We start from the raw sequence: 11,642 nt of genomic DNA, 5'->3' as shown, positions 1-11,642 counted from the left end.
AATAAAAAAATAGTGTTTATAAATCATTAGAATATTTGTTTTTTGTTTTTTTTTAATTAACGCATGCGTCCATCAGATTTATTTGCCCATCTTAAGTAGTTTAGCTGAAATATAATTTGGATGCAATTTAAAATAAGTCCCGTTAAGGATTCAACTAGTCTAAATGGTTTATTTTACACTTAAATGTCTCTTAAGGATCACCTAAACTTGTGCTTAACTGTAGGGCCCGCTTAGGAGGATCATTTTACGAGACCCTCATATTATTATAACTCTTAAGCGTTGTAGAAAAAGAAAAAAAAGCCACCCTATCTAGCTCGTAAACGGGTCTTTGTTTCTTTTATGGCTCAAAATGGACCAAACAAGCTGTCAGCGTTTAAAAGGAATCGTGATGGATCACTGGATTCACTGCGCTGACGGTTTCAGGGACCCTCATTCAGACAAGTCTGGCACACATAAAAATGGAGATTCGGATTCCAGAGCAGAGAAAGAAAACATTCCCCACGAAATAAACAAAGATGCAAATAAATTAAATAGTAAAATAGCAGTAAAATAAATATAATTTCTAAAAATAATGAAAACAAACAAAAATGCAGCCCTAATAAAGGTGCCATATTGTTATTTTTAACACTATTTCTTTCTACATTTTCTTTCGTTATAAATATTGCTTTTAATGATAATTATTACTTTTGATGAGAAGATCCAAACATTTTTTTATTTAATTATTTATTTTTTGTTTGGAGCGCCTCTTTACAGCAGATGTGTCCTGATGTTTGTGTTCCCCTCAGATAGATGAGCAGCTTTGATTGAAGTGTTTGTCATGTAAATGCGTCCCTTTGATGGACGAGCCTGCAGACTTGACAGAGTGCTGTGGCTTTCTTGCCATTGGCGTTTGGCTGGTCACATGGTGCGGTCAGGACGGTGATATGAGGGTGGAAGGCAGTTTGTTCTGTTTTTAAAAGCTTTGACATACTACCTAAGGTCAGGGCACAAGGAGCGACCATTAATGACGGCTCACCCCTGATCAGGTCGAAAACAAATACACCAGGCCCTGGTTACAGGATGAACTCCTACTTAGACTATCAGGTGTGCAGCCGGGGCGCAAATATATTCAGCGCGAAAGCTGGATATTCTAATTTGAATCACGGTTATTCGTCGGCCAGCTCTTGCGCAACAAGTGATAGTTACGCACCGGACGCGTGTTTGGTGCCCCATCAGGGTCCGAACGTCCCTCTGCACCACCAGCCGCACGTTAATCTGGATCTACAGTTTTCGGCAGCAGGAAACCCCATGTATGGCTCAACTCTGGATTACGGACACCACCAATACGGCCTTGCCCCCGACCAGGATCGGAGCTTCATGCATGCACAGGTCTCCCCTCTCGGGACGAGCGCGGCTCCTTACCCCGGGGACGCCATCGGGCCTGGCCAGTATATGCAGTACCCGGATCAGAGGCAGCAGGAGTATCCGGAGAGTGTTTATAGGAGGCTACCACCACAATGTAAGGAGAAGGAGCAGGGAAATGTGGAGGAGGCTTCCAAAACTTTCGATTGGATGAAAGTGAAGAGGAACCCCCCTAAAACAGGTTGGATGTTTATTTATGTTTTATCCAAATGATGCGTACATTACGCGTAAAGCACAACGCGATGCGATTAACTCTTACGTTTTCCATTCACATTTTACCCTCATCATCAGCTTCATCGTGTTTCTCTCCATCCACCCCCCTCTCTCCTCTCCTCATCCCGCAGCCGTTCTGTCGGACTTCGGGGTTGCGGGCCAGCCCAACGCGATCCGCACCAACTTCACCACCAAGCAGCTGACGGAGCTGGAGAAGGAGTTCCACTTTAACAAGTACCTGACGCGGGCGCGGCGGGTGGAGGTGGCGGCCAGCCTGGAGCTCAACGAGACCCAGGTGAAGATCTGGTTCCAGAACCGCAGGATGAAGCAGAAGAAGCGGGAGAAACTCGGCTGCGTCCTGGTCAGCAGCAGCCCACCAGAGAAACTCTCTGAAACCCCCTCCCCGAACACTAAAGTGGAAAAACCATGAACTGTGAAGGGACTTTAGAAAGCAGTTTTCCACATTATGTTGCAACCATTCCAGGGGAAGTTAAATACCAGGACTTGTGAATCTAACAGGGTATGACTGGATGCATCTCAGTGCTTCCTAAAAATATTGTTTTCTTGATTCCTTTATGTTTACCTCCATCATTGCTCTAAGCTGTGTTTTGTGTTGGAGCACTGATTTCCTCAGTGTCATCGTTTGCACTATTTATTTACAGGGTATTTTTCCAACACTTGTTCAGATGATTTAGCTTAATAAAGATAGTCAAATATCAAGAATCATTGCAATTATTGTTGATGAAAGTTGACTTTATGTTTCAAGAGTTATAAAGATAAATTCCATAATTCTATAAAAAGGATTTCTGTTGCCTCAATCAGTGCATCACATATTACAATCTAAAACAACCAGATTTTCCTCTTTTACAACATTTATTAAATGAATCAAGACAAAGAACTCCTGCAACTTTCAGCTATTATACTACCATTAACTTTTTTGGTTTAATAATTATCAGATAAAAGTAGCAACATATGCATAGACAACAGGATTCTTATGTGATCCCTTCCTGTTCTATTGTTTATTATCTCTATTAGAGAATAGGATGAATTTGCTCATATCACGACTCCCTAGAACAAGAAAACCTAATCAGATCGCATTGAATCTCAAATAAACCAGAAAATGTTAGAAGCCCGATCGGCAAATCTCTAATTTGTTTGTAAATTTTGAATTTATTTGACCCCAACAATGTCAGCTTGCATAATGTGACAAGAGGAATCTTTCACAACACACAGGGTGGTTCTGAGTGACCTTTTCACCTCCAAATACCTCCAGGGACTCTAAACATGACAACAAACTCCAGGAAGCCGAGTTTGGCTCTTGATTTGTTACCCAAATTTAACGCCGCCACTTCTAACCATGGATTTATTTCTATCTGACCTGATTTATACGAAATGTTATTTTAAAAGTCACATTCTAAATAGAAACAGCAGCTATAGCGGCTTCTAGATCCTGACCACCTTGTTTCCCCTCATCTTAAAGGGGGGGCACAGTTTCAATATTTGCTCTGGGTGATGGGTTTGCACACACACACGGTTTCTGCCCCAACAGCACTGGCCTGTTGATGCCCTTCTTCTCCAACGCTGAGGTTCACACAGAGTTCAGGCACAAATGAATGCAGAGTCAATCTGTCAAGTCGGCGGAGTGTTTCTGGCGGAGGAAACTCTCAGGCTTTTACGCTTTAGATTTTCACAGGTACTGCTTCTGATATTTAGACTCTAAAGCAGTACGAGCATTTTTTTGTGTGGCCGTGATCAAGAATGTGTGAACTTTAATCTATTTAACGCGCCTGGAAAACATGCATTTAGGAAATGGAAATCAGAAATCATTTGAAACACATTTACATGAGCCTGCAGTTCTTTCACAACTGTATTAAAAATTAATAGGGTTCCTTGAATAGAACTTACAGCTAAAAGACCGCACGACCCATTACAGTAAATTAGGAGAAACGCTCAGATGTAATGTATTACTTAACTAGGCCAAAAGCCTGCTAATCAGATGAGTGGCAAAGGCTGAGGTTGTGGTGGTGTGATATGGTCAGTACTGACAGATCCAACAACAATAACAAAAAGAAAAAAGGGGGTCGGTCCAGAAAACAAGTGTGGGATTTCTTTCCAGGGGTGTGATCCCTGCCATCTCTGGAGGTAATACCTCAACGCTCCCTGCAGGCTCTCCATCTGGAGGTGTCAAGAGTTGGTTGTGCAGCCAGCGCCGAGGAGACAGATGTTCAGCTGGGAGAAAGAAGGAGGCGAGCAGCACCGGCCTCCTTGGCTTCTCATGGAGGACAAGGAGGAGGAGAAGACTCTAATAGAAAGAAGATATAACTCTCCTTATAAATCATATAAAACACCCAGCAAACACCTGAACAAACAGGGCAATAATAAAAAAAAAACAGAATCTATCTAACGATATCTTCATCCCCCCTCTCCTCCTCCTCCTCCTCTGCTCTTTGAGGTTTGAGGTCAGCCTGGTGCAGTTTGTACCCCATGCTGCTTGCAGTTGTTGCAGGCTCTTTTACAAGTCTATTGCCAGGCTCACTGCCTTGGGTTTCTACCAGTTCCTCTGTCGCATGTCACTCTGCGGGGTCCCGAAGGCTTCAAAGGGAACTGGATCCAGTATTCATGCCATAACAGGGGGGGTTTGGAGATGCCACACAGAGGTGATTTTTTTTTTATTGGCAGGTATCAATGTAAGCTTTTTTTAAATCAAAGCCATTTGTCCCTCCGCAATAAAATGGAATAAAATCATGTGAAGTTGGATTTTGTGACTGCACCAGCCATATTTCAGAACTCCAATTTGTAGTTAATAACATCTATATGTTTGAATTAAATTAGATAATTAAACATTTGAACGTGCAGAAAACCCCCCACAGCAACAGGAATAAAAGGCAGGAAACAGTGAAACGATCACTGGATAGAAACTATAATAATAATAATAATCTAATTTAAGTCATTTCCCATAAATTGTTCCTTTTAAAGCTTTCTGGATGTCTTTGATCTTGAAACGTAACACTTTTCTTTGTCAGTTGTGAGATTGAACTGAATATCTTTGGTTTCCAGGCTGCTGATTGGACAAAGACAAATGATGATGTCACCTCAGCATGCAAAAAATAAAAAGTCTCCTTCTGTATTTCTATTATCTTTTGCTTGTTAAATCGCAATCTATTTAATCCAAAATAGACTTAAACTTAAACCAGAGTTTCAAGTTTTTTTTTTTTTTTACAAATTTAGCAACCTAGATATTAGTCTTCCTCTAAACTCAGTAGAAATCACAGAGAAGGCAAAACACTTGAGATCAAGACCTATAACTTGTTTTATAATGATTATAACTTTTTACTTACTAAAGTGGGCAATTAAAGCATTAATAAGACTATCTGGGGGGTTATGTTAACAATGGAAGAGCTGCACAGCTCTTCAGCTCAGGTAGGAGAATCTGTTGATAGCAAAGCTTAAACGTTCTGAAAATTCAGCACCTATTGTAAATATAGTGGTGGCAGAATCATGCTGTGGAAATATGCTTCTTCAGCAGAGACGATAAAACTGATAGGAGTTAATGGGAAGAAGAAGAACATACGCAATGGCCGTGGTCAAGAACCTGGCTACACGTGTTTGAAGGTCATTTTTGTAATGAGAATCCCAAAAAAGGCACAATAAATTATAGGAAGGAAACGTAGAAGAGACAAAACAATAAGACAGTTATAGAACAATTTATTTATTTTCATTCTTGGATGTTTAAATCAACTCTTTACAGTTCTTTGATTTCTTCAAAGCAAGCGATGAATCTGAGTTGAGACGGGCTTGGAATGGCACACTATCTTTCTCCTTTGTTTTGGCACTGGGCCTCCTTACAGCCCAGTCTGGGTAGCTACTGACAACCATCCCCCATCCGAGTCAGGCTCGATTGGATCTGGAAACGGCAGCTGATCCGAAGCTCCTGCCTCCTGGATCTCCCCTTGCGACTGAAACCTTTCCCCACTCCATCAGCACGGTAACCGAGAGAGACAAGTGACTTGGCCAGGGTTAACGTCTTAATACTCCCTGGGATTGCCTCCAGGATCCAAATGGCTACCCCTAATAGTTTTCCTCCTCTGCGTCTCTGTCAGGCGCCTATGACTGCACACTGTTTGAAAAATAAATAAATAAAAACAAGACCAGCTGAGAGGCAGAGTAACGAAGCAGCACCATGACATAATGAGGGGCGGTGAGGAAGAAGAGAGCACCAGTGAGCGTTTTGAAGGGATACTCTGCATGGAGAGCCTGCAAACTTGGAATCAAAGCGGCCTGCTTCCTTTAGAGCCCAGGAGGGGGGAAACCAGAACTCAATCAGTGTCACGTCGCATGGTTCAAAGCGGCCAATTCGACGCTGCCAGGAGGTTGAGAAATGCAAGGTGACAGTTCATTTTACCAGTGACAGTGTGTCGGTCTCGCTCGCTGCTTCCACAGTCAATTTCCAGCGAGCAGTGAAGGTTGCTGGAGACAGACACCTCCTCCTCCTTCTCTTCATCTTCACCACCGCCGCTCTCTCATCGACCCTGCTCTGCTTTGTATTCCAATTAACTGGACAGGGAGAGCAGCAGCAGGATCACAAGCAAAATCCAGGCACGTCTTCACAGTTTCCACCAATACCAATAGTGCTCGTTTCCCTTTTTCCTCGGATTACAGGAGCCGTTTTGGAGTCTTCCTTCTAACCTCCCTCCAGGGACAATGTCTTGGTCATGAAAAATAGGTCCGTCTCACACATTCATACATCATATATAATAGAGGTGTGTAATCGCTCAGTCGAGGCAAAGCAGTGTGAGCTCTAACTGCCATCCTTAACAGACACCTCAAATAATGCTGAATTAATATTTTGAAATGGCTCATATATTCTAACATAATACAATCCGAATGATTTTCCATTCAGCGCTTTCAGGGCTAACATTGATCCAAACCGCAGTAACAATCCAAGTCAGTCAATTTCAGGTAGACTGAAGGTTCAGGTTTTTCTGTCCTCGATCCATCATCATGTTTTTTTTTTTTGTCTTTCCTTAACTTTGCCTGCAACAAAAGCCCCCCCTTTCTTACTCTGACATATGTTTGAGCAATGGGTGGGTCAAGAGCACAATGATTCACAGGAAATCCAAACGGCAAACTGCTTCCTTTTTATCTCCTCAAGAAATGCAAATATTTACAGCAAACATTTTTTTTTTTTTTGTGATTTAAGGTCGCATTTAAGGTTAACCATTCAGGATTTTTGAAGGTTTTCACACCTCAAAGTATACTGACCCCGCTTGAACTTTTTCACATTTTGTCAGCTTTTAAACACAAGTATTTGATCTGAGCATAATTCTAATAACAAACAGCAATTACAAAGTATATTGCAACCACATTCTATGAAAGGTCACCTATTCGGCTATGGATCACGCCTTTTATCTTCACGTGCAACCCTAAGATTTATATGCATAAATAAAAATATGTAAATTAAGGCTACGTTCAAGGCTTTAACAATTTAACACACTTGCACAAACCAGGAAAATGATACCCTTCTTAAACTTTACCACATCTGCAAGTTTCTGGGTTTAAAAAGTCTATTACTGTGTTGGATTTAGTTAGTCCAATAAATCTGGGTTAACTATAATTCATAGAGTTAGGATAATTATCATTGAGGATGTGTGACTTTATTACACCCTAATATTACCTGCCAGTTGCATGTTAGAATTAATGTTTTCCCAGTAGTTTACAGTATCTAATTAGGTCAGTTCCTCTGTCTAGATATTCAGTTATAATCTTCATTTTGCACTTGGCAAAGATTTGGGACTGGAATGAGAGCGGCGTCCTTCAACTAAAAATAAAGTGCAATATTGTGATATGGCTGAAACCATGGAGGTCTCCTCATCTACAAACGTGTATGATGTAATGATGTGATATACTGAAGATGTATAAAATGCTTTTCTAACTGTTTAGCAGGGCGGCTTCCCGAGAAGTGACCCGGTTGGTAAGTGCTGCCTTCTGTAACTCTAAGCAACTCCTCTGATCTGAGTAAGATTAAAATTTCTTTCAAAATCTGTTGACATAAATCATGGTTATTCAATACATATACATAATGAAGTGTCCTTTAAAGAGTTTGTCCTGATTCATCATTTTTCAGAACAAAGAAGCTTCCTTTAACAATAGTTAATCTTACAATATAATTTATAGCGTAATTTTGAACTATTTAACAATTGCTATTTCATTTTGGGTTGGCTTTTTTCATTATTACTTTTTGATAACATTTGTTCTTGAAACTCATTTAGATTATATGAATTATGACACCATATAAAGCAGGACCTCCTAGACGGAGAGAGCAGAAATGATGAATGGGATAATTTCCACTAATGAAACTTTTTCACTAATTCTTTTATAAATTGAATAAAAAACATTTAAAATTAAGTCAAGCCAGAGTTTTTTAATTCTTCTTCAATAACTTTTATCCACTAAGGATGTTGTTCTTAGCGCATCCGTTTCCTGGGTTACTTTGCTTCAACACCTCTAAACACTATATAATGTAACCTTTAAAGCAGATATTACTAACTGCTTCCAGCTAATTACTGATTTCAAGCCAAACCTCTTAAATGTGCCCTTCTATCATGACGATGGAGCTGGTTGTAAATACCTAACATGACTGCTTTTATCTTAATCTTTTTCCTGGATGTCTGCCTGTAAATTACTCCCAACAGAGCGCTGTAGGTTTACCTAAATGTAATGATGCCTAAATTCCTCAGCCAGAACTACAGCATATGGAATAAATAAAAGAGTCAGCGGAGGAGGCAACGACTGAAGAAATGTACACATAAATATAAAACATATCTTAAAGTAATTCAAGTCCCTAAATGGTAAATTGGAGGCTATTTGAGACTTTTTAATTTGTAAAAGTGAACCGATTTAATTTGAGAACCCTGTGGATGGACCAAGATGAAGAATAGCATTAATGTAAAGTGGAAGAAAGGATAAACATATTTCTTTCTTTTTTTTTTTTTTAAATACCAGAAATTTTGGCCTTTATTTGTAGATGGACCCCTTTACTTTGATGAACACCAATAAAATCTAGAGCAACCAACAACATCAGCATGGGGAACTGCCCCTTTTTTATTCCCTTAGTGATACACAACAGTCCTATTTAGATTAATGTCTAAATGGTCACATTCAGGCTCTATACATGTGAATTTAGAAGATTTCCACACCTCAGACTTGCTTGCTTTTGCAGTTTCTTCTTCAAAGTAAAGAGAAAAACTGAGCTTTAAAGATGGGAGTTTTATTTGTCCCTCGAGACTGCAGAGAGGTCCCTGCCTATCTGGAGAATGCAGTGTGGTGTTTTTGTATGCGTGTGTATGTGTGTGTGTTTGTAGGACAGGATGCACATATCATGCCCTGAGGATCCTCCTGTCTCTCTCTCTCTCTCTCCTGGTGCTATCAGATCAGAGAGACCTGCCGTCCCTCCCCACACCGCAATGCAAATGAAAAGGAATGCGCTGATAAAAGGCCAGATCTCAGAGATGAAGAGGGCAGAAGGAGGACAGAGGCATTCGGGGGGGAAGAGCCTCTCAGGGAGATGAGAGGTGGCTGAGGAGTCAGTGTTGGTAGTAGTGGGAGATCATAGCCTTGCTCCCCCTCAGCAGCGTTTGATACGGGGCTTTTGTCGCTCTTTCACTGGTTCATTGTTGGGTGGTGTAATCCCCGTCGGATTACAAAGAGCTTCCCTTTTCATATGTGGGGGCCAGCCCAGCAGGCAGGTGGCTGGGGCTCTGTGGAGCTGTCAAGGGGAGGGAACCCCTTATCCAGGGGAGGGGACCCCAGTTCCTCTTACCTTCACAGGGGCTTTTTGCATGGAAGCCAGTCAGGAGCAGGTCAGCGTGGGGACAAATCCGACATGGGATTCAAACTCACCCTGACCCCATGGTTTCCTGGAGGGAAGTGACAAGTAAGGAGGCCTTCCTCAGACAATTTCAACACCAGAAAATAAATCAAATCAAACATTTTTCTACTTTACTTTGAACTAAGAATAAAAGTATTTGCAGAATCCTTGATACTTGTTGTTTTTGGCTTCTTGACTCACAAATTATCCATGTGAAAACACAAATTAAATCAGTTGAAGCTTAGCCAGTCTAATCTGAGTTACATACAATGATTTGCAATATAGTGCCATACAAAATAACTCATGACACCTGAATGGATTAAAATCCACATTTAAATCAGAAACTTCAACAAATTTTATTGGGATTTTATCTGGTAGATCAACACTAGAACCACAGAAGACGCATAGTTTTCAAATGGCTTCAGTGATAAAAAGAAATAAAATCAGCACCCTTTACTCTATTACTCTAAAAAAAAAAAACAAGTGCATCCAGTTTCCTTTAGATATCACCTAACCTTAACACAAACAGCCTCATGAAGACGTCAAAACACAGCAGCCACATTAAGATTAAGAGAACAGGTTAGCTAATCTGTTCACAAGACCAGATTAACCTTATATGGCGAAAAACTGGCCTTAAAGATAGACCAATTTGAAAAAAGCCATTACTAAAAGAAGGCCATAAGTATGCCAAACTACCATAAACCAGGAAGAGGACACACCTGGAGGAAAATCCTCATCTTAGAAGAGACAAAATCTGAAAATTTGGCTCCCTTTCAAAATGCTGAATAACTTGATAAACACACATACCTACACAGTGGAACATGGTAGCGGAGGCAGCATCATGGGGGTTCTTTTCTTTGGTGATAAGAGAAAGCAGCTCAGATTTGATTGGAAACTGGTACTACAAAACATGAAGAAAAAATATAAAGATGTTAAATTCTCCAAAAGACTGATTTTGTAGACAAAAGACTTGATACTGGGCCAGAGGTTGACCTTCCACCAGTCCAATGAACCCTAACATATAAAGCTACAATTGGATGATTCAGAAATAAATAAATTCATATATCAGAATAGCCCAAAGCCAAGAGCTACACTATTTAGAATCTTTGGCAAGAATTTAATGTTGGTCCTTCTTCCTATCCAGTCTGACAGAGATGAGTTATGTAGAAAAAGATGAAATAAAAAAAAAAAACACTCTATATGTATGAAAGCTGTAGAGATGTATCTGAAAAGATTTCTAGATTGTATTATATCAGAAGGGTTAAATACAAATGTATGGCACAGTTTTTAGCTCTTAGTTTGTATAACTTTTTGAAAAATTTAAATCATGTTAGCATTTTTTAACACAATATTAATAGAAAAGACTCATAAATAGATTTTAAGGCTTAATAATTTAATTTCAAAAAAACGTAAACAGCCTTGAAGACTACAGCTTCTTTTGTAAGACATTGAATACCTACTATTTAAACTGAACACTTTTTTTGTAACATGCATCACGCTTTGATGGATATACGCTGCCAATGTCAGCAGAGTAGAATTGAGACTTATTTACTTGATTGCTTTCCTCCCCGTGTTTCAGTAATACACGATCAATAAAACAATTGCCAGGGCTGCTGTTTGTACTGCTTCCACCACCAATGCCTCCTCTGCAAGGGTCAATTGTGTGTTTAAAAAGGCGGCTTGGTTCAATCCATTGTTGCTCACCCCTCCGATAGTAATCTGAACTATTAATCCATGCCCTGTCAAATGCGGTGAGGGGCCACTTTAGTGGTGCTGCGTTTATGTGTCGACTGAAACATCCCTGTTAGTTTTATTTCTGCAGTACCAGATGAAGTAGAAAATTAAAACAGTAAGAGATGGGATTAATTAAATCTATTCTCAAACGAGCTGGTGTTTCATTATATGATAACCTCTTACTGTCTAAAATTTACAAGAGTTGCATCATAAATCATGGATAATTACACAACCTTTCTGATATTTACTTTTCACTTTTAAACATTCCACAGCTCAGTATTCCATAACTCAATTTAAGCTATTTATTGTAAAACATAATGTTCAAATTTAGGGCACAGCACAACAATAAGTAGCCTAATTCTCTGTATCCAAACACATATGAACTAACTTCATTTTTAATTACTCCTCTCCCAAGTAATTTAAATCT

The 11,642-nt window shown here is 39.9% G+C and overlaps 1 protein-coding gene across 1 annotated transcript; it reads left to right on the top strand.

Moving 5' to 3' along the window:
- The first annotated feature begins 671 nt into the window (after nucleotides 1–671).
- On the top strand, nucleotides 672–2,337 carry hoxb1b (homeobox B1b). Its single transcript, XM_038283427.1, is given in 3 exon segments — nucleotides 672–946; nucleotides 948–1,582; nucleotides 1,746–2,337. Coding segments are annotated over 3 exon segments (1,044 nt in total). The 5' UTR covers nucleotides 672–836; the 3' UTR covers nucleotides 2,045–2,337.
- Nucleotides 2,338–11,642: the final 9,305 nt, after the last annotated feature.

The sequence above is a fragment of the Cyprinodon tularosa genome, unplaced genomic scaffold (assembly GCF_016077235.1).
Source record: "Cyprinodon tularosa strain WSP-4 unplaced genomic scaffold, ASM1607723v1 ctg194, whole genome shotgun sequence".
Lineage (NCBI taxonomy): Eukaryota > Metazoa > Chordata > Actinopteri > Cyprinodontiformes > Cyprinodontidae > Cyprinodon > Cyprinodon tularosa.
The sequence above is the reverse complement of the archived record's forward strand: the minus strand, read 5'-3'. Positions and strand labels throughout refer to the sequence as shown.